This window comes from Uloborus diversus, chromosome 5, assembly GCF_026930045.1.
Source record: "Uloborus diversus isolate 005 chromosome 5, Udiv.v.3.1, whole genome shotgun sequence".
NCBI classification, from domain to species: Eukaryota; Metazoa; Arthropoda; class Arachnida; order Araneae; family Uloboridae; genus Uloborus; species Uloborus diversus.
In genome coordinates, this window is record NC_072735.1 from 118,838,392 (window position 1) to 118,862,919 (window position 24,528).

A 24,528-nucleotide genomic window follows, 5' to 3' on the forward strand; every position below is an offset into this window, starting at 1 on the left:
TTTATTTTATTCTACAATATAGGCATATCATCATGAAAAGTTTCATTTTTAGGTTGAATATTATTTTCCTGCGTAAGTAAGGAATAAATAATGAAAATTTTAGGAATTGTAGGACGAAATTTGAAATTTTAGAATTTTTATGAAAACTCCTACCCCTGCAACTAGTTAGGTTTCAGTGACATTGGAAGGTTCAATGTCATTGGAAAAGAAAGGAAAGCAGCAAAGATGAATATCTAAAAATATATTTTTTGTTTATTTAGTTAAAATGGTTGCATTTGTCTACATTTTGTTAACCATTACCAAAAAGAAAAAAGTAAAAAAAAAAAAAAAGATTAAAGTGTGAAAGACAGTGGATGATCTGTATCTGGAGCTATTATATTTTTTCATCCATGTTGCAAAACCTATTGTTTTCCCATCTTACAAAAACAGAAAAGGTTTTTAATACACATACAGTAAATTGCAAATCACAAAATGACAAACTAACAAAAAAAAAAATTGGAATTAAAATTTGCTTATTGCACACTGACTAAGGAAAGTACACTGAAAAATTAAAAATTTGACACTGTATAGCTCGGTTGATTACATTTAGGGTATAATAGCCTGCCTATCAACAGTTCTCTAATTATGCCAAAACATATGCTTTTTTACATGTGCATCTCTTATTTACTTCAGGTATATGAGAACTGTTTATCATTTAATAACAAAATTCTCCAATTCTCAGTTAGCTGCATCAATTACTATAATCAGCAAGTCTGATGTGAAAACAGCATAACCAGAGATCACCGAACTTCACTAATTATTTAGCCTATTTAATAATTAAAAATGACTGTCAGAACAGCATGTTAAAAATATACCTAAAATTGCATTTTTATCTGTTTCGGTCATTTCCATTACACCAGAAAAACTTGGGTGAATTTTACTTTGCATATTTGGATCATTCAGTGAGTCAAGAGTTCTAAAACAGAAAAAGAATTAACAACAGTTCAAAATTCACAATTTATAAATAAAAGAATGCTTAAAAAACAGAATACTAACTTAATAAAAGCAAATATTCCTGGAATTGTAGGTAAAATTTGAACAGCAGAAGGATTTTGATACAATGTTATGTTCAATGATTGACTCAAAGGATGGATAAAATTTCCTTTTTTAGCTGCCTGTTAAAAAAAATCATAAGTATATATTCTTCAAAATCTGCATTTGTATATAATTAACATGAGAACTATACTATTTTTTTTAATTTATCATACTAACCTCGAGGTCACTGGGTAGTTTACACCTTTTAACACAAGCTTTGATGACATTTAGACAAAGCATAACCTAAAGATGAAATAATAAATATTAATAAAAGAGTACAAATTGAATAAGTAAAGAACTTACTAAAGTATTGAAAGGTAGTTTTATTTTTTTAACACAATGCACAATAAGATTAATGCATTTGTGAGATGACTTTTATTATTAAGAGGTTAGTTTCCCTACAGGTCCTTCTGATTTAAAATGTCAGTGACAGGGGTCACTAGGAGGGGATCATGGCGCAGACTGCAGCATTGAATTTTTTTTTTTGGGGGGGGGGGGGCGAGGTGTTTTGAGAGGTATTTTTCACTCTTTTAAGGGATCTTGCTTGGGGGGGGGGGTGCCCTTGCTCTTAGAGGGATGGGCACCCCTGTCATTGACATGAAGACTTCACCAAACTTTGACAAATAACTTGCAAAAAATGAAAGAAATTTACATTCCAGAAGCTCTCTAATAATGAACCAATTTATGGAATCCTTAAAATAAGTTGAATTTTTAAAAATTCACTAAACTAACGTATGTTTTCAATAGCTGGAACAGGGCTACACAATTTGGAAGGGTATAGATCAATATGAAAAAGCGCATAAAGACGTTATTCATGTACTTTTATTAATTTAAAATGGCACTAAATAAAAAATCTAGTAACATTTTTTCTTTTCTTTTCGCTAAGTACACAAAAATTCCATCTTTTTGAATTTAATAATCTATACTACTATTATAAAGAGGAAAGATTTTTTTGTTTGTTTGTATTGTTTGTATGGCTACATAAAACTAAATTTTAATCAGTTATTCTAAATTTTCTACAATAAAAGTATTTTGGCACAAATAATATGAGTCAATGAGAAGCAAAGGGATGTAAGTGAACATTTTTAAGTTTTGAGTTAAACGCATATAAAGATAACATCCTAGGTAGGTTTTCATTGATTTTTTTTCTAAATCATGCTGTACAGCAACTCTTACCAGAGCTACTAGTCTCTTGCCCCAAGACAGAGGAGAGGTGCCCCTACTATTTGTACTGGTTATCTCCAAATTTTAAAATTTTGCCACTTACATCCCTTTGCTTAAAAAAAAAAAAAAAAAAAAAACCTTTGCTAAATAATTACTACCCTTTCATATGTACCTACAAAAAAAAAATACATTCGTACCATCCAGTCATGGGTGTAATAAATTTTAGTGGGAATAATTTTTGAAATTGAAATATTTTATCAGGTTTACTCTCATTTTGTGGCCGCCAGGGTGATTGCCCCACTCACCCTCCCCCCCTTGGGACGGCCCTGCGAAGGAGTTATTGAGAGAAGTTCTCTTTATTTTCTTCACATACCATTTTAGTTACTGTGTTTAGGATGAATTAAAGAGAAAAAATGGAATCTGTAAATTTTTTTAGTAATTGACAATAAGTAGCACAGTGAACTACAAACATCACAAGTACAAATTGTTTCAAATAGCTAGTAAGGCCATACCCCCCCCCCCCCCCCAAACACGCTTAGAGTCACGAGCGTATCTGCACGCTTTATCTTAAAAATATCAATATAAATTCAACATCTATGTAACTTACTTACATCTGATCTAATCTTATTTTCCATATTCTGGTAATTTTCTGAAGCTTGATCCAAACCAATGCCAAGTATAAAATTTTCGGGGGTAGAAATATGTCTACAAAAATAAAATTGGACTGGTTAAAAATTTAATTTATTCATAAAATTTGTAATTTTATTCAAATAGTAAATTATGTACAGTATATATTAAAGATTTCAAACAAGAAAACTGCAAAAGCTGCTCTTACACATATAATAAATGTGTTGAAATGCTAAGGATTCAATAAAGTCTACTGTAGTGAGACAAAAATATTTGGGGAACTCTCTTTCCTATAGGGACGGTGCTTTGATTGATGAATTTTTGAAAGGCTGAAAAATGGCTCAAAAAAGCAACATACTTAAAATATTTACAACAGTTTATGTTAAAAATCAAATACATATACAGTCGAACACGTAACTTATAACGAGAACGAAGGACCCGTGATACAGTCAACCCTCGTTTATTGCAGTTAACTTTACGGCGATAACTGAATTTCCACAAAGTAGGATTCTGTATTTATAAACTGAATATTTTCCTCTAATTAGAGTTCATAAAACTTATTTATGACAATTTAAAAAGGTTTTTAAGATAGTTAGAGCTTCCTAGACATGAAACAGCAGCCTTAGCCACCATTACATTTGTATTACTTAATATATTGCATAAAATGTGATATATTAGATGTAATAGATATCATTGTTAATTATTGGGAAAGAAACTACACACACACATGCAGTTCTTACACATTACTACTAATCTATGAAAATAGCTCAACTTGTTCGATGATGAATCAATTGCTAGTTAGTGACCGTATGTACCCTCATTCTTCCTCTACATTTATCCTCATTAAAGGTATTATGTACACCACTTAAAAAGCTAGTACATTGTTGAACACCATATACAACATTTATACATTATTTATAGGGGATAAATACATATATATGTATTCATCCCCTAGTAATAACACAATGATTTATACTTTCCAGTTAGTGTTTAGCGGTTAAAATGAGATAGCGATTCCTTACCCTTTCTTCAGCGATTTTATACCTCCACTCCCTCAACTAGTAAAACTACAGCCCCTCAGACCTTACTTAAAAGCTTCTTATTCTTTTGTAGGAATAAGTTTACACGAGTGCATAAAAAAGACTAATCACTGTATTTGAAAAAAAGAAAAAGTCACAATGTAGTGAAGCTGCAAAAGTCGAAGCCCGATGTAGCAAGAGACGACTGTACTTGTTTGTTATACTACCTCAAAAAGTTTGTTCTGCACATCAAAAGCCATTAACTATGCCAATTGTAGTTCGGCTTGAAATTCTACTTTGTCGTTATTATAGTTGCTTTCGTTTTTTTTTCTTTATCTCCTTAAGCTTGAATTTCAGCTAAAATATCCTTGGAAATAAGTATCTTGTTGGTGAGAAGGTTGCTGTCAACAAACATATAATTTTCTAATGCATCTTTACTCTCCAAATTAAAAAAAATGGGGCAGTCATCACTTGTTCTCAAGATTTATTACTCATCTCTTAACTTCTGGTTGACTTTGAAATATTGAGGAAGTTTTTCCCAGAGAAGATAAGCTGAGCTGGAAGCCAATAGAAATTTTCTGAATCACAAGTACCGCTCATTGTAAGCAGGGTTTGCTCGTTGCAAGCAAATGATGCTCCCATAGACTTAACATTGTACCAACCATAAATTTTTGATTCCTTTGTTATATACGGACTCTCGCTAAATCAGGGCTTGTTACAAGCGAGTTCGACCGTGGTCCAAATATCATGTAAAATAAAATGTATTTCTACACACATGTATCATATAAAGTCTACTCACTTCTGTATATTATTCGACAGCCAAAGAGATATAACTGGAGAGAGTAATGTTTGTAGAAAATTCCTTTGCTTGTCATAATCACATATTTCATTACTGTAAATAAAACATCACATTCTAAATATGTCAATCCTTCAAATACATATCAGCATGCACAATAAATTGAACATATTGAACAAATACCTGAGAATTATCAAACCCTCAAAAAGAGAGCTTTTTTCAATTTGTGATAGATTGGGAGAGTGCTGGATAAAATCTTGAATATGCTGACTCAATAATTCAAATGCTGGCTTGAAAAATAATGAATAACAAAGCACATTTACAGACATGAATAATTAAATTTTTAAAGTTGTTTTGAAAATGCATGAATAATATTGGTACACAATTTAAATATACGTAAATATTATTTGCTGATAAATCTTTGTAATACGAACACAAACGCTGAACTTTACAGTTATGTACATCAGATTGAGCATTTACTTAAAAGAAAACAAAAAACCTACATTCTAAAAGAAATATAATCCAAAAAAAAAAAAAGTAAAAGGCCAGCAAGAAGACATACATAACCAATAGATTGCATAGTGCAAGAAGAAAAAGAAGCATATTCTCTATGACCTTTAACATGTTTAATCAGATGAAAGAAAAGTTGTTCTATAAGAGCACAGTTTTAGTAACATTTAGAAATTTCCAAAAGGGTTAAAAGAAAAAAAAGGAAAAAAAGAAGCCTCACCAATTAGAATGATAAAAATATTTTCACAATGAATTTTTAAGGAAAACAAAAGAAAACAGCAGTGTTTTAAAAATGACTTACCATAATTATTTTTGGGCACGATAAGCATAATTTGATAAACAATGCACCAGCATGCCTCCTAATATTTTGAATTTCTTTTATGTAAGCCTGATTTCTACCATCAGTAGTATAACAAGTCCAAACAGAAAATACCTACAAAGTACATAAATATGACAAAAAATATATGGACTACCATTATGGAGTAGCTTTTAAAAAGAGGCCTTTCACCTAAATAAATTGAAATCATTTTAATAAAATGAAACAATTCATTTTCAAATTTTAACTGAAAAGTTATTATGAAAATTCTTTCACACAAAAATTAAGAGATATCTGTGAAAGTGAAAACTTTAAAAAACATTGGCAGAGGCAGTTTTAACAAAGATTATTCAATTGAATTGACATTTCTTTGTCAATTCAATTATTAACAAAGATTTTGATGATTAGACTAATGGTTGAAGATTCAACAAATAAAAAATAACAAACAAATAAAATAAAAAAGCAAAGGTCACAGACACTAGTGGGAATGATAGTTTAGTTAATTGAGTTATCAAAATGTTTCTGGAAACCAAAAGTTCGCTTACATGGAATTTTTAATAACAACTGATGTCGGGGAACAAAAATGGAAAGCGTAAATATAAAATTAAGAAAATTTTACAAAATCCAGACAATTGCACACACATTACACATTTCACAGGAAATATAACAATTTGTACTTGAAAGACTTCAAATAGCAAAGGATTTATTTACATTGGTGTAGTAGAGAAAGGACATGCAACTCTTGAAAATGCATTCATTCAACTGCAAACAAATCGAAGGATCTAATGACACTGCAGTTTGAAAATGAAATTTAAAAATGAATTCAGTATCTTTAGCTTATAAAAGAGTGAATTTGGTGTACATGATACTAAGGTGAATAAATTTTGTTTTCTAGCTAAAAAGTATAGATAATTAATATTTATAAAAATACAGAAATACATTTTCAAAAAATACATTTTCAAAATTACAACACACTCATTCCACCAAAAAATAAATCAATAAATAAATCAGAAAGCAGAAATTAAGATAAAATTTAAAATTAAAAAAAAAAAAAAAAAACAATGTTTTTTTGAGAGTTTTAGAGCCTTGACCTTAAAATTAAATATTACATTATTATATATTATGCAAAACTTATGGCAACAGCATAAAAGTTGTTGTTTGAAATGAGTGATTTGTTAGTCCAGCAGACATTATTCAAGCAGTGTTGCTGCATTATATTCTTTTCAGTCGTAAATATCTCTTTCATTTTTAAGTATTCATTATTCTTAATTCTTGCTGCATATATCTGTAGTGTGCTATAATAAAAGCTAAGTGCGGTTAATCGAGTATGTTTTTTAATTTGTGACTCAAATATTCTGATTAAGCAGCTCAATAAGTTATCCAAACTACAACCTAGCCCTCAGGGTCAAACAAAAACATTAAAAACTTCATTAAGCAAAGAGTAAACATAAATAGATTTTACGACTCTTATAAGTATAGTCAAATACTTTAACTGCAACTTACCTTAAAAATGCTTACATGATGACTATAAACAAACAAGTTCTTTAAACTAAATGCTTACTTTTTCAAAAACTGTAAGAAGTAATTCAGAGGAAAATTCAAGAAAGAAGAATAAAGCTGATATACAAGAAAGCATAGAAGACGATATAACTGGATCCTATAGGACAAAAAAAGTTAAAAGTAAAACCGAGCATTTACTAATAAATACAATAAAAGACAGATGCTACATTTGCTCTGAAATGTATCCAAAGTACTTGATAATTTTGCAATTTATTTTAATGCATGAAATTAAAGTAAGTTTTATGCAAGATTACTATGAAAAAAAAATATTAATTTTTTTTTTTAGTAGTAAGAATTGAAGATTCTTACAAAACAATCAAGTCTAAATTTAGTGTCTAAGGAATTCTGAAAATAATGTCGTTATTCTTTTGAAAAGCATCAAAAATAGTGAAGCAAATTTAAATGAATGGAAGGAAACTTATTAAAGTTAGAAACTTTTGGCATAATTTACATTTCTTTGATTTTTAAAAAGATAACATTATTAATAATAGCTATTAATGATCTTAATGCACTAAAAAAGAAAACTAAAATTAATTTTGTGAGATACAAAGGAAAAAAATAAACCAAACCTCTCCTATATTTATCATATGATAAATAAAATAATCATTGAAGACATTTTAAATACTTATTCGCAAACATATAAAAATATCAATTTTGCCCAAACCCCAATAAGTTTGATTCCTGTTAAAAATTAACATTTAAGAACAATGCATAAATAACTGCTAAGTATAAGCTTGAATGATTTAAAAACGGCGTTGAAAATGAGCTTTGTGAAGTTCATCACAGTTCAAAATAGAAAGGACAGAAACAACACTCAAAAAAGAGCAGCAGTATGTCTACAGTTTAAGTAAAACTGAAATTTCCTGTAAAAAATAAACCACTTTATACCTGACAAAATAACATTTGTACAAACAACAGAACATCCAACTTGGCTACACTAATATTTAAATAGAACATTTGATACTCTCCACTTGGACATTCATTTCAACTCAAAATTAAATTCGAAGAAGCATATGGACACAGCCATTGATAGAGGATATTCAAGATCATGACTACCAAAACTCTTAGCAGGTGTCATTTGGGGCTAAATTTGAGATGGTTTATGCACTGCCTATAAAAACTATATTCGACCTGTTATTGAATATGGAAATGAAGCTTTGATTCTGATTCTGGTAGAGGCAAATTAGACATTTTCCAAAACAATATGTTGCAATTAATTACTGGGGGTGCTAAGTCGACATCTATAGTTGCTTTGGAACTCCAGACAGAGTTAGAACCTCCGAGTCAAAAGTGCTAGAAATGCGTCAGAAACCTTGTTGAAAAAATCTTGCACAGAAAAAATAACTTTCTAACATATTAAGGACCAACAAGCGAGGGATTTAAAACACATAAATCTTTTCTCTCAACAGTGCATGACCTTTATGATACATAGGATATCCACACACCCATTTCGCAAGTCTTCTCACAGGAATGGAACCCTGTCCTAGATCATGTTGGAGAGCCACCTAGACCTTATTTGGAATGTAAATGAACAGTTTTGTTCTCAAAGTGAGATGAACTTTGGTACTGTACATAGCAGGTACCCATCAGACAACTGATTTCATGTTTATGTGCAGTGGCATAGCTACCCTTTCTGCCACTCGGGGCAGCTCCTTAATTTGCTGCCCTTTTGATAGGAAATAGTTAATAGATTAAAGAGTCAAAAGTATTTTAATAAGATTTTAATCAAGAAATTAAAAACTTACCTTTTTTCCTTCGTATTTTTCTTGCAGAAGAAAAAAAGAAATTCAGATTCCCACCGAAATATTCGAAAAGTTAAGACAAAATTCGGAATTTTGAGTATTGCTTTTTAATTTTTTTCTTTTCAAAATTAGAAACAGTTTTATGCTTTCTTAGGTGATGTTAGGGGGGGGGGGGGGTCGGGACTTTTCAAGCAAATTCTCCGAAATTGATGTGTTAAAAAAGCAATTTTAGGATATTATTTTTGGATACCTGAAGATACTGGGGAAAGTTTGGGGGCGCAAGACGGAAAGCTTTTCAACTAAACTGAAAAACACGTAACTGTAGGCTGTATCTAGTGATATAAGGGCTTCCCTTAACTCCAACAAAGACTGGATTTTCCTCCCGAAATATTTTCAAACTAGAAATCAATTTTAGTCTATCTTTGATGGCGTTAAAGAGAACAGGGAACATTCGGGATCTCTCTGGAATCTTCAGATGCCGAAGTTTCAAAAACGCATTTGTAGGTTGTCTTTAACAACATAAGTTCCCAAATGTTTCCAAAAATGTTGGGAATTCAAATGGTTTTCATGTCTCCCCTTGAAACTTTTGAAGCACATTTGGGGTCCCTACCTTAGAATTTTTCGGAAATTTAACTTTCAAAACCCCTACTTTAAGTTATTTTTGGAGACATTGGATGAGATGTGGACTTTAAAGTTTGAAGTTGATGTCCTAAATAAACATTTTAGACTATGTTACAGGAAGTGTCAGAGCTTGACCGCCCTCAGGAATTTGTTGATATTGAAGGTTTAAAAACTCAATATTAGGCTAAAAGATGAGATGGGAAGGGATGGGGTGAGCGTTATCCTTTGAAAATGTTTCGAGGCTCAAGGCCTAAAAATGCACTATTGGGCTGTTTGGTGAGGTTAATAGAAGGTTTGTTGTTCTTCCTGAAAAATGTGACATTTTTTGAGGGTTTAAGAACACAATTTTAAGTTGTTTTTGGTGGGTCAAAACTCTTTGGCCTTAAAACACATTTTAAAGCTTTCTTTGGCAATGTTAGACAGTAAAAAAAGGGGGAGGATTGAAAATGGAGCACCCCAAAATGCTGTTTCAGGCTATGTTTGGCCAAGTTAAGGGAGAAAGGGATGGTAAGTGGCTTTCCTCTGGAAAAATTTCAACATTAAAGTCCTGAAAATACATTTTAAGCTTTGTGACAGTAAGAAGGAGCTTAAAGGTCGTGGAAATTTTCCTAATTTAAAGTTTTAGAAATGCTAATTCAGGGTCAATTTGGTTTCTCCCTTTTGGATCCATGCTTGAGCGAATCATTTAATACTGACGAACTCAGAAGTTCCCACCCAGGGTACGAGCAAGACTTATCCCCTCCCTCTTTCCTAGATCCAGTACTGCTACATTACCAAATTTGGATTATACTATTTTTCACTGATAAAGGACAATAAGATACATAAAATCCATTCTGTCTTAGTGAAAATTTTGTAATCAATGACCAATCAAAGCAATTGATGAAACAGATAATGCTACCTTGAAAATGAGCAAGAAATCGCCCACCATTTGAGACCTCTCTCCTTTTACTCTTGTTGTCACTTTCCTTTATAAAAAAAGTGATTTTTTTAAAAAATAAGGTTCCAAGGAACTTTCTTAAAATCAAGTGGTAGCTTCATCATATAGCGAAACGTTATGAAATGTATTGCTTCTTTCGCAATAGTGAACCATAACAGTAAAAGGAAAAAAACATAGTCCCTTGACTTTACACTACCACCTCCCTATAGCTTCAGACGAAGGAAGAGAAAAAACAAACAATAGTGCTGAGATGTCCAAAGAAAAACACATGTTTTGCATTAGAATAATTTAATTATCATTAGTTGTACCAAAACTTTACAATTCGATGACCTTTTTCTTCTTTTTTTTTTGCAGGGATACAAACAGCCCAAAGTCAAAAAAGAGGAAAAATGGCGAGACTTAAAATTTTAATATAGATATATTTCTTACATTACGTGAAATTATATTGATACTATACTCTCTTTTAAATATTAATAGATGAATGGTTTTTGTTTTTTTTTACTAGTAGAAATGCTAACAAATGAATAAATAAAATAAGCTTGCATTTATTTAAGATTTGAACAAATACATTAATTCCATTTACCATCCCCATAGTCCACAAATCAGGTGAAATTAAAACTTTATAATGTGACATCTAATGCTATAAAGCTTCCATTTAATAAACATTTAAAACAGGCTGAATCATTGGACACCATAATTACAAAATGACATTATCAGTGTGGCTAACCTTGGAGAAACAATTTGAGAAGCATTTTGAAATTTTGTGGAGCAGCTGGATATATTCTATAAAAATCATTAAAACACTAAACCCAATCTAAAACATTTTGAGTTTTAATGGTCATTTTAAGCACTAGCATAAAAATTATTATTTTTAAATTGATAAAAAAAATTTTGATTTGAAAATATAAGTATCTTTAATTTACTATATTTACATGTCTGTCATAATAAAATAGCACAGTGCAATTAAAATAAATTTGAACTTATTAAGATCTTCTAGAGCTATATCTTTGGTAAGCCTGATCAGCATTAAAACTAGATTTGAAGAATGATGTTGGCTTAAATTCTCGGATGGAATAGGATAAACATTTTTGAATGGGTGTGGCAGAATTCATAAAAAAAATAAATAAATAAAGTAGTGAAACCTCCCTTAACGGACACCTCTAATTAATGGACATTTTTGCAAGTTCCAGTCCCTCAATATAGGCCATTCCATGTAATACACTCTGAATAATGGACACTCTGAATAACGGACAGTTATTTCACAAAAAATTTTCCTTGCGATCGCAGCACTTCCAGTTTTTTTTCTTTTCACAGAATATCTTAGTAACTGCTTGCCTTACAAAGCTTTTCATCCTCTGCAACTGATATTCCACCCCCTCCCCCCGTTATTTCCTTATCACTGTTTCTTGGAATTGAAAGGGTGGTAATGGGCAGAAGCAGCGATTGGGGCATAAAAGTTGGGGGCAGAAAAAAAAAAGAACTAAAAGACATGGTACTTTTTACGAGCAGCAAATAATGAAAAGAAAAAAAAGTCATAATTTTGTTACGGCTAGTTTTGAGAGTATTGAAGCAGATAAGTGAAAACTGATGTCAGTCTAACAATTAACGTACGTTTTTTTAAAGATTTTAATGAATTTTGTACACAATAACTATTCAAAAGTTAAGATAAAAAAGCGGAAACTGGGTGCTTTTTCTAACTGGGGCTCTCGGGAGATGCAATTGAGCAGACCGGCGCTGGTAGTAGTCGGCTTAATGGCGCCGTGGTTTCGTTGGATTGTTTAATTTTTAGACATGAAAAAGATTTGCCCATATTCAAGGTCATATTGCCAATTGTCAATAATGCAACTCCAGATAAAATAAATAAATTAACCATAAAAAGTAGAGAATTTTCGGAAGCACTGAAATACAGTAAAGAATGAAAAACTTTTTCCTGAGCAATGGGGACACTGAAAGACTTGCTAAGGTAAATGATTTAAATATTTATATTGAGAAACAGGCTTGTAATGCAAAAAAGAGATGTCAAACTGTTTTAACTGATTACTTTAATTGATTAAATGCTTTTTAAGACAAATGTGTGCTGTCAGTATACCTTTATTAAGAAAAAACAGATTAATTACTCTTGACGTAAAATGTAGTAAACCTTTCGCAATTGTTTCGATTGTGTTCTATAAAGGAAACAACAGCCCATTTTGAAAAAGGTAAATTAAGTAGTTCCTCCTTATAGCGGACACCTCTCAATAACGGACAAAACTTCTGGTCCCTCGACTGTCCGTTATTTGGAGGTTTCACTGTATAAGAAGGGTTGAAAATATTAGTCTACAAAAAGGTATTAATGTCTAAGCAGTAGAATGACGCAGCAGATAGAAATGAGAGAGTGTTACAGAAGCAGATGCAATCGGATTTCAAATGCTACATCGAACGATTGCACCCACCGTCACTCCACTCTCCAGCACTTCTTTCTTCCCCTCCTATTTCACCCTCTTCACCAACAGCAAAACGTTCCTTACTTATTTCTACTAAGGAAAGAATGTGTGCCTCAGCAAGAATCCTGATAGAAGGTCGGGGCAAAAGGGAGGTGAAGAGGTAATTGCGCGATCGCTAGAAAGTGGCTGCGAAATGGGTGTGGCAAAACAATGAACGTACAAGTTTTCAGCAAAAAATAAAATACATACAAGAAGGGTTGAAAATAATAGTCTACAAAAAGTTATAAAGGTTTAAGTGATAGGATGGAATAGTAGACAAAAATGAGCGATTGTTATGGAAGCGGATGCAATTGGATATTGAAATGCATAGACGCTGACGCTTTCTACATCATTCTCGCTTTGTACGTCATTCTCGAGCCTTTTTCATTCCCCACCCACGAAACGAAGTTCCTTTCTTCTTTCTACCTTAGAAAGAACACGTGAGGCAGCAAAAATCCTGCCGGGAAGAACCCGTTTGCAATCGATTGCTTGAAAATGCTAGACGGCCGGGGATATAAAAAAAATACAAAAAGCAAAAAAACGTTCATCCGTGGAAGATTTTCATCCCTGTTTTTTGACTCCAGTTATAGATCAAAAGCATGATTTCCTCATTGGGAAAACACGTTAAATTTTTTCGCATCAAAAATGTGAACTTGCCACCTTTCAAAAAGTGCTGTCCGGGGGAGGGGGACCACCCCCTCCACAGCTACGCCACTGTTCATGAGTACTCAGATGGTTTGTGGCCAAAAATGCTATAAAAAATACCTGGAGTAAATTCAAGTACTTTCAGTATTAGCTGTCCTGTTGGGAAACATTGCGACAATTTTGATGGAGAGATAGGGTCAATTTCATATGTATTTGATGAAAATAAAAACCAGTCTAGAACACAATATTGTTTTTCTTAATGATTTGCAAGCAGCTGATTTGTCACTTACAAACTCAAAATACAATGAAAAGGCATTGGTCCATTGTAGTGTGAAAGAGAAACTTTTTAAACTCAAGAAAATTAGAGAAAGTGTTGCCCTCCAGGTGCCACCTAGTCATTGTGACATTTTGAGTAATGAGCAGGCAAATAAACTTGAGAACACTAGATCTCTTATAACAGAACCTGATTCTCCTTTGCCTCTGCATTATATTAAAAGTACTGTTTAAAATGAATTAAAAATTAAGTTTATCTTTACAAAATGACACACTGCCATAAATAAGAAATGGAGTATCCTCCTCAGTAAAATTATAAAATCTCTAGTAACCTGCCTTGGTCTGTTGGAGTGGCTTTCTTTTGCTTACTCGTAGGATACAACTATCTACAAAAACATTTACACCAAATTGGACTGAGGGATTCAGCTTGTTGCCAGGGTGATATGGATGGTGATCATCTTAAGACATGCTTTGTAATTTTAAAATTCAGAAATGACAACTGTACGAACGCTTAAGTTCACCCTCTCTTTTATGCTTCGATTTCTTACTGGAATACTCATCAATTAATGGCAGAGAGGCTGCAGACAGACATAAAAAAAAAAAAAAACTTTGTATTTGAAATATACAAACCTCAGTATTAAAATTTAGGCAGAGATGCAAAAGGTCCAAACCTTCTTTTGCTAATAGCTGCAAGAGAAAAAAAAACTAATATTAAAAAATTACCTTTGAACAAATTACGAACGTACTGCAATATAGAGCATTATCCTAACAACTTCGACAGCTGCTGCCATAAATAACTTGCGTAAGACAACTCTGAAAATTTAAGTGTCATAGAAACAAATAAATAGAAGAATCTGTCACAAAATAATTAACAAAATAAATAAATAATTGCCAGAGTTGTTTCTGAGGTTATAGAACAAAGAAAATAGTAACACTAGAACTGCTTTCACTACTACTATTAATGTTCTGAAACATAAATTTTTGAATGATACTTTCCATGTTGCTGTAGCTCAATCTTATTTTAATAACTTCCACAAACTCCGTCTCCTGAACGTTTGCTTCACTATAGCCACTAACATTAACAATTTAGCAGCCCTTTGTTCAACCATGTGCATTGTGGCAATTAATTTCCAAAGCTTAGGTCTTGATTGTAATAGCAGTCAGTTTGAATTTAGAAAAAAGTTTTGACCATACTTTTATAACATTGTTTAAATGTTGAGAATTTGGAACGCCTTGGACAGTGGGGTTTATTTTAAGTTTGTGTTGGGCTTAAAGCTATCGGACAATAGCTGTAGTAAAGGTAAGAGTAAATACTGTGCTCATCAGTATTTGGGCTCTGGTGGAAATGCCTGATCTCTGTCCTTTGCACAGGCATTAGAGAAAACCCTGTATTGATTTGTTGTTACCTCTCTTTTTCTTTATTATTCAATATGTTGCAAACTCGTGTTTTTATTATGTTTTACTGTGCAATTCGGCAGAAATGATAAGGAATGCAATCCTAGTAGCTCGTGCATTCGATCATGGTATTTTGGGATCACGGGAAGAGAATCACAAGCATTTGTTACTTTTGGCAAAGTTATTTTATGATTAAGTAACCTGTATCACCATTTCTGTTTCACCTCCCAAATAAAGTTGTTAAGAGCCGAAAATTGTTAGAAAATTGTCTCCAGCACTCAAACAAGGTTCAAATAACTACATTTCAGTGCTAGAATAGTTACCATATTTGTCAGATTTAAGATGAAAGACAATGGATACTCTTTTAAACTGATCACCTTGCATAATTTTTGCCCAAAGCGAGCTAATAATAAGACAGAAATTCAAGCATCTTTAAAGAACTGACCTTACGGTGATACAGAAGAAGTATAATCACTACGTATAATTCACAATATTGCATTCAAATTATATATAATTGCTGTGTATGTATTTATACTAGCAATCATTAGTACTATTCATACAAATAATGTGGAGCAAAATTTCATTATTTTTTTACAGGTTAAAAATGTGTAAAGTTTGTTTCACATGTTTATAATCATGAACAGATAAATATTGTAAAAACAAAAAGAAGTGGCGCATGGAAAACGGAAACATTAGAAAAAGAGATGCAACATTACCAATTTTGAAAACCATTACTGTGAAGACTAGAATACTGGTTTTGTAAGACAAAAATACCAGAATACTGATGTGGAAACCAAATACAATTACCCTTGGTAATGTAGCTGTTTATAAGCAAAATAATGTCATAAGGAAATATTCTTGCTAGAAAATTTAGTCATTTGTTGGCTTTTAGTGCACTAAAAACAAGTTTGAGAAGAAAGAAAGGCAAACCTTTACATCCTCCACTTGACTATTTTTCAATAAAATGGAGCCTATTGCATCCATCAGATATATGATTGCCTCCCATGAAACATGGCGATCAATTGCTAAAAATAAAAGAGGATAAATTTAATAGCTGGCTAATAACAGGATAGAAGAAAGTTTAACATTATTCTTATGATATTGATGAATATTGAATCCTTAAGATATATAAACAATTATGAGCAGTAGAGAGGGAAAGAAAAGAATGGATTGAAATACAGGAAGAATGATTAAATTTTAAAGCAATAAATAGTCTTCCTTTCCCTTTTTTTAAACCTTTCGCAAGATTTTAGAAAGTTTTTGGTGCAATTATCTTAAATCAAAAAGCAAACAAATGGAAAAAACACAATACAGAAAATACTAATGGCACAGTACCTAATAAAATCACAGGAAAATAAAATGAGTTATTTATGTTGAGAAACATAACTTATTTTAACAACATAACATTAAAAATGAAAACTGATAGTTTTAACAAAGTAATGAAATAAATGATTATTATTATTTAGTTTTACTTATTTATTTTTGAATAAATATGGTGGCCGCCGTTTATACAAATCAAGTTTGTTTCAAAGAGTTTTAATTCAATAAAGCAAAAATTAGTAAATATTTTCTCAAAAATGTGGAATTCTATGTTTAACTAAAGATAATTAAGTTTAATTTTAGTTAAATAAGATGAAACACTGTCAGAAGTAACTGCTCATTGAAAATATTTATTCCTTTTTTTAAGTAAAAAATATCATAAAATAACATGAAAAAGCAATTATTAAAAATCACAGATTATTCAGTAGGGGGTAAAAGGAAATAGTGTGCAGTCCATATCAAATTTTCTTTTATAAAACAAATACTTACGACTGTCAGTAACACCATCAAACATTTGTACATCATTCATGAGAGCTCGCAATAGAGTGTTGCCATAGGAAAAGGTAATTTTGGGATAAAGCTTAGTAATGAGCCTCAAATTTTCACAAACTTCGGCACGAAATTCTAAATAAATGAAATTAATTAGCTGTAACAATATAGTAGAAATCCATTTTCATTACAATAATTCAGGGCAAAATATTTTTCATTAATAGGTATGCAAAAGCAAATTAAATAAATTCCTTTCAAATTTTAAATAACGCTCTAAAATGCAAATATATGTTTATAATAAATTGCACTGCTACAACATTTTGGTAGTTAGTATTTGCAGAGATTTCAAAACTATACTTCTAGTATTCAAACTTAGAATTATTTTTTAAAAAATAAATAAATAAGTGTTTGACTGACTTTTCATTTACTCATACAGAGGGTACAGAAAAAGTTTTGCAATGTGACTGAACAGAAAGATCCAGGAGGCTGCAAGTTACTGTTAGGATGTGCCAATCAAGGCTCAAAATAAAGTTTGGGACTTTAATGACAAGGATACACCTAAAACTGTCAGAAAATCTTGATCTCTAAAGAGAAGATCATTTTATTTTTCAGATAGAGCAGAATTGTAGAGCGTGTTGTTTTGAATACATAGAAGACAGACAGTATTAGAGGGTACAATATGTTGTATTATTTTGAATTTAAACTACAAAATTCAAATTCTGATGGAAAATTTGAAAAAACTAAACAAACTAAAGTTGACGCAATTCGTAATTTTTCTGAAAATACTGCGCATTGGGGTAAACCAACCTTCACAATATTACCCTGTCATGGTAAATAACCCTGAAAGTTAAAACTGTTGTAAGAAAGTCATGTTACATATCAAAAGAAAGCTCTATTTTTTAGCTTTACTATATTTTTTGAATTTTCATTCTACTGTAATTGGAAGAGAAGTTACAGTCATTTGTAAAACACTTTTCATTTTTTTCGCACATTTTGAGTATTTTTACAGGCCTATATTTTGAATAATTTCAGAGTAAATATCAAAAAACTTGCAGGATTACTTTTCTTGTCATATGCGTTCTTCATGCCAAATTTTATTGAAATCAGAAACGTTGAGGCCAAGAAGGTGCTTTATCTGACATGAAATTGCTTGTCAGCAACGCAACGGAGTTTGCGAGAGATGGTTTACCCCTCTAATTAGTATTTTCAGAAAAATCTTGAAACATGTCAACTTTAGTTTGCTTCGTTTTTCCAAATTTTCAATCATTATTTGAGATTTTGTAATTAAAACTTCAAATAAAAGACTATATTGTACCCTCTAATATCCCAATTATCCAACATTTAGGGGTAAATTTTATCCCATTAAAAGTGTTTGTTGCTGATAAAAAAATTTACGGGTTCAATATTTTAAAGTGTTTTATTGATTTGCAAAGTTTTATTGTAATCAGTGATTTACACTTAGGTAGGGTTACTTGTAAGTGGTACACAAAGCAGCACCTGCCTAAAGTCATAGAGTCCATGAAAAATCTGCAACTAAAGTTAAGAATGGACACCTGGTACCTCCATCATGAAAAGGTTCCAGCTCACCGTGCCAGAGCCTGCATCGAGTATTTAGCCACTGATGGGGGAGGGGGGGACTGAAACTTCTTGAGCATCCTTCTTACAGTCAGACCTTACTCCCTCTTACTTTGCACTGTCCCACATTTGAAGATGAAGCTGAAAAGAAAATTTTTCCAGTGATGAGGACCTTTAGAGGACTTGGCTTAATAAATGTGTTTCTCTCCAGAATGTAACTTGGCAGAGCTAGTTTGAGGACTGGTTACAAAAAATGAATAAATGTATTATTGAATATGGTGGAAATTACTCAGCTGTATTGCAAAACTTTTATAGTACCCTTTGTATTACCTGTCTCTTAAAAATTTCAGCTTTTTTTCATCGTAACAAACTTGAAGAAATAGAATACCCTTTTAAAGTCGATGCACTTAATGTCTATGAAAGTAAGAGTCCTTACAATCATAACATCTTAAAAGATTTAACACCTACTTTCTTTATTTACCATTTTAAAAATTTTATTTTATATTTTTCTCATGTTGCAAAGTTGCATTTGATTCTTATGTACATTGAAATTTTAGGACATGTTTGAGAGTTTGAACTCATTAACACCCAGTTGAAGCACTTGAAAATGCATTTTCAAACGAAAATGTTTCCATGCAATAGCTGATAGATAGGCAGGGAGTACATCACACTTACTAGGGAATGCAGCATCAAAATCTTCGTCAGAGTCAAATTCTAAGCGGGAATATTCACAAGCAGCAGAATCATTTTTTGAAGGATAACCTACCTATAAAAGTGAAATTACAATACAATTACAATGAACAGTTATACATGTTCATGCACCTGTATAGATGAAAAAAGTTTCAAACAATTAAATGAACTTATTTTTAAGCACTTTTATTATACTTGGAATGTTTGTCACAGAAAAATCTGAGGCCTGCTTTTGCTTATATCTTAGAAACTAGACCACTTAGGGACTTCAGAATTTCACTAAATGATTTGCTTAACCTTAAGGTACAACTTAAAGATGAAAAACCGCAAATTTCATGCAATTTCCCCATTAAAATGAATAAATATAAAACCCCATTGTTACAAATATTTGTCGCCTTAGACAGTAAAATTATTATTTTTTTTTTTTTTGACTTATCTCGGGCATGTTTAGCAATGCTAAACAACCCCCATGAATCCAAATATCTGCAAAAAATCCAAGAACAGCAATGGGTCATTAAGGACCTCTTCCTTCGCAAAACCCAAACAAGATAGAATGTGCTCAGGTGAAACCTCTCCAGCAGAGCACCAGTGACACTCCGGAAAAGTCTTGATATTCCCAGAGAATCTAAGAGCTTTTGTGTGGCCACTCAGGAATCTCGAATATGTTGTCTGGAGGAGTCTACCCTTGAGTCTAAAGGACTCACCAGGACATTTTGCAAAATACCAGGCGTGTCTGGGAGGTGTTTTAAATTGGCGATTGAGCTCCATTTTTGAAATTGTGGAGATCTCACTGAAAGTAAGATCTCCACAAGGGCTCACACCCTCCGCAGCAGCAGATCTAGCCAAAAAGTCAGCCCTTTCATTACCCTCAACTCCAACGTGAGAAGGGATCCATTGAAAGTGAATTGTATGTCCTGATGAAAGAGAATGTAGTAGACTCAGAATGTCCAGGCTGGTCTTGTCGCCCACATTACTCCAATTAGCGAGGTGCTGAATTGAGGCACGACTGTCAGTCAAAATCCAGATTTCCTGGAAACACTCCTCCCGCTGAACAGCACACTGCAGACCCTTTCTGATAGCAATTAGTTCTGATCTAAATACTGAACAGAAATTCGGGTTTCTGATTTTAAATTCCAAGGCCCCAGAGGGAGTAGGAATGAATACTCCACTGCCCGAAACGCCATCTTCTCCCCTGCTTCCATCTGTATAGATTTTCAAGGAGAAATGTGGTATATTATGTATAGTTTCCAGGGCCATTTGTTTAACTAGGTCCGGTGGATCTGAACTCTTGATCACACTAGTCAGGAGCTCGTCATGGAAATAAATTCCCTCAAGCTCCAAACCAGCTCCTGCGTAACCCAGGAAATGTGTTTCCACATCGGAGGGAGGTAAGTTCAATGACCTTGCATAGGAGAAGGGGCTATGTTTCTTCAAACGAGTATTATCATTCCATGCAAGAAGGTAGGCTGAAGTCCGGTGTTGTTCTCTATAACTATATAATTTGCTAAAATACCTTGTAAGGCCACACTGTCTTCTTTTTGCAAGGGCAGGCAAGTTGCTCTCAAAGAGCACTATATCATTTCGACAACTATGTCTAAGTCCGGCAATAATTCTAGCTGCGCTAAGCTGTACTCTTTCAAGTTAGTAAAATTAATAGTAATCATAATGAATATTTTGAATTACGGTTTCTCTGAAGCAAGCATGAAATGTATTTCTTATCAATGCTCTCATCTATACCAATAATCAATAACGGGGCTAAGTAAAAGTAGGGTCTGGTGGGGTAAAGTGGTCATAAAATCGTAGGTTTTCAACTTAGGTGGATAATAAATACAATAAATTCTTTAAACACTTCAACTTTTTTTTGTTGTTATTTAACCCTTCAAGCGGCCGTGACGTAAAATTCCTTCACCCAGCGATGTATTGAAGAGCGGCCGTGTCGAAAATTTTGGCCTTGAATATTCTTTTTCGAGAACGGCTGCGGCGTAAAATTCTATGGAAGAATATTCATGGCGAAATTTTTCGACACGGCCGCTCTTCGATACATCGCTAAGTGAAGGAATTTTACGTCACGGCCGCTTGAAGGGTTAACATTGCATTATTAAAGAACACGGTACATTGAATTTTTGGGGAAAAAATATTGATTTTAGTAGTTTTATAACACTTTCCCCTATGTTTTTGTGAACACTTTACCCCATGGGATGAAGGAAAGTGGTCACAGTTAAATTTAGATGCAAAACCATTATATATAACCCAAATACTTGTATATTTTGGTTGTTTTTATAGTGACATGTATATACGCGAGTACATGCGTGTATAAATCAGTATATGTGTGTCGTGTAATATATATGAGTAAACACGTTCTTATATGAGACATGTATACATCAGATACATGCATGCATGTACTCACTCAAGTATACACGTGTATACATGAGTATATAAGCATATAAACATGATTAATTACAAGAGCGTATACTTTCTACACGAGTAAATATGTGTCACCTGTATATACTTGTTCAGTGCATATACGTGTATAAACGAACATCATGTGTATGCACTTGTATCTCCAGTATATACGTGCATACCCGAGTATGTACGTGTATAGTAGACGTATATACGCATTTATAAGTTTACATACATATTTGGGTATGCACAAGTTAATTCGTCGATACATCCTGGGCGTGTTTGTACGTGTCTACTCACGTATATTTTTATGGAAGCTTTAGTATATACATATGTATAGGTGTAAACACTATTACACACCTACGTACATTTACGGGTACACATTACTACATGTATGTATACATGAGTATATGTGCTCATATACAGGTATGCCTACAGAGTGAATCCAAGCTCTTGGGCAAAAATCTAAGGGGTGGGCAGGATAAGAAGCAAAGAATCATTCGGAACTTATGGTCGCTGACGAGCTACACGCACACAAAGCCAGAAAGTGATGGATGCAAGACAAGTCACAAATTAGTACCACAAAGACCAAAAATTCTTAAGACTTAAAATGTTGTGTAAAATTGTCTTTATGTAATAAATTTTAGACCTGTTTTGCACCCGTCAGCTTCTGGCTTTGTGTGCATGTAGCGCATCAGCAGTGTGTTTGTGACCATATTTTCCTTATGTGAGTCTTGCTTCTTATCCTCCCCACTAACAGTTTTTAACAGTTTACTGAAGAGTTTAAACTCACCCTGTATACATGTACCTGTATATCATATGCTTGTATGTATGTAATTACTACTCGAGTACATATACTTGTATACCTGAGTATATATAAGTGTTGGTATGTATACGAGTATATATGTGTATAGTAGGGTGGAGTGAAAAAAATGAAATTGAGAAATATGTTTAGCCTGTATGTGGAAAAGTTGTCTCTTATCAAACCTATTTATCATACAAAATTTCAGCTAAATCAAACAATATCTTTAGCTGCCCATTTGAGGTTCAGTTTTAAGTATTTAGCCTCATTTTTCACCAAACTCGCAAAAGAGAGCTGATAAAATATATTAATCTCTCATTTGAATCTACGAATGGTTGAAATTAAACTCTGGAGAATTAAATACTTAATGTATAGTTAGATGAATGACCTAGGTAATTGCGAAATGGCCTTCAAATGTGCATCAAGAGCGCACATCGCATATGCTGTCTCAGCTCTGGGTTGTCCTTTCTTTGCGTTCACCGTTATCAACTGGGTTCTTTGTTCTAGTTTGTTGTCTTTCTTATTTAAAAAGGTTCTACATAGTACGAATTATTTCAAACTTTTAAGTTATAACTTCAAATGTAAATGAAAAGGCTGTTTTTACGTATAAACAGTTTGAAAAAAAAAAAAAAAACACACACACACACACACACACACAATTAGAAGTCAAGATTTTTCTTCACCAAAGTAAACGAGATAAGCATCAAGCAGCTGAATTCCATTGAAATATATTGAAGTAATCTTGAATTCTTAAACACAGTTATCAAGTTTAGCCTTTTTTTCCCATTAAACTCTCTTGAGGGCTCAGCTCTCTCACGAGTTTTCTATTGTTGGTCAGAATTGACCAATATAATGTTTTCTTGATGTTATTCTATTCTATACGTTATTCTATTACATTGTAAAAGTATTCACTTCCAATAATAAATGATGAATTAGGTTTTATTTTATAGAGTATAAATATTATAATAACATATTCTGTTAAAACTTTCACTCTTTGATGGGCATTTCCTTGAAATATATAACCGAAAAGTTCTATTAGCTGTCGTTAACCTTCTGCAATGACTATTCTTTCTTAACTCTGAAACATTATTTCAAATGTAAATGAAGACATTGTTTTTACATGTGAACAACTTGAAAGGAAAAAAAAAAAAACAATTTCAGTAATTTTTTCCATTTATTATTTTTTAAATTAAATGTCTGAAATATTTCTTCTTTTTATTGCTTGTGAGATTAATTACAAACATTTGTGCCCTACTAAGTGCCTTATTCCTGGCCGATTAGATGCTTTTTATTAACACCCCAGCAGTTTCAACAATTGTTTCATATTCCAGACCGTAGGTTCGTTCATATGTGTGTGTGTGTGTACGGGGGAGGGGGGGGGGTCAATTTTCAGCATGATTCTCTCTCCTTAATGTGGTAGTCAGTATCTGCCCCTGTCCGATACATCAGCCTCAATTTCCAGCTCCAGATTCAAGTTAAGGACTGAAAAAATAAAGCTAGAAAGACAACTTAAGACCAAGTTGTTTTACTTTACTCTTATAACCTGTATCAAAGTATGATGTACCGTACCTTCCTGTGTCTGGTAGCTTTCATAAGATTAAGATAAGCATAACAGCATTTTAAAAGAAAAATATTGATATTTCTAAGTTACGAGCTATGGGTTAAGTGCAAACAGTGATTAATACATATTTTTGAAAATGGAGTTATGAAGAAAATTGAGATTTACATTAGATGTTCATTGCAATGGTTTATTTGTTAGTTAAATACAAATAAATTTCCATTACGCCAGATACTATAACATTCGGGTGAAAAAACAGCGGGGCCAAAGGGATATTGTTTAGAAATTGAGGACAAACTAGAGTAATGGGAAAAGATGACTGTGGTAAACTTTGTACAGATCAATAGTATGTCTACAAAATATAGAATACAATTTCGAATGGAAATATTTCAATCAGTTCGTTAAAAAAAATACAGTCATTGTAGAAGGCTAATGACAGTTATATATTTCAAGAAAATGCCCATCAGACAACATGAAAGTTTCAACAGAATATGTTATTATAGTATACATACTCTATAAAATAAAACCTAATTCATCGTGTATTATTGGAAGT

General features: G+C 32.5%; 1 protein-coding gene across 1 annotated transcript in view; it reads right to left on the reverse strand.

The window, feature by feature from the left end:
• LOC129223097 (exportin-5-like) overlaps positions 1-24,528 on the reverse strand; it is a 112,557-nt gene that overhangs the window by 30,772 nt on the left and 57,257 nt on the right. The window contains exons 10-21 of the mRNA XM_054857664.1: positions 19,201-19,291; positions 16,951-17,085; positions 16,072-16,166; positions 14,377-14,433; positions 7,068-7,163; positions 5,492-5,623; positions 4,864-4,970; positions 4,684-4,776; positions 2,850-2,943; positions 1,252-1,317; positions 1,036-1,154; positions 855-955 (exon numbers count right to left, since the gene is read on the reverse strand). Coding sequence (XP_054713639.1) covers positions 855-955; positions 1,036-1,154; positions 1,252-1,317; positions 2,850-2,943; positions 4,684-4,776; positions 4,864-4,970; positions 5,492-5,623; positions 7,068-7,163; positions 14,377-14,433; positions 16,072-16,166; positions 16,951-17,085; positions 19,201-19,291 — 1,186 coding nt within the window. The remainder of the gene's footprint in view (positions 1-854; positions 956-1,035; positions 1,155-1,251; positions 1,318-2,849; positions 2,944-4,683; positions 4,777-4,863; positions 4,971-5,491; positions 5,624-7,067; positions 7,164-14,376; positions 14,434-16,071; positions 16,167-16,950; positions 17,086-19,200; positions 19,292-24,528) is intronic.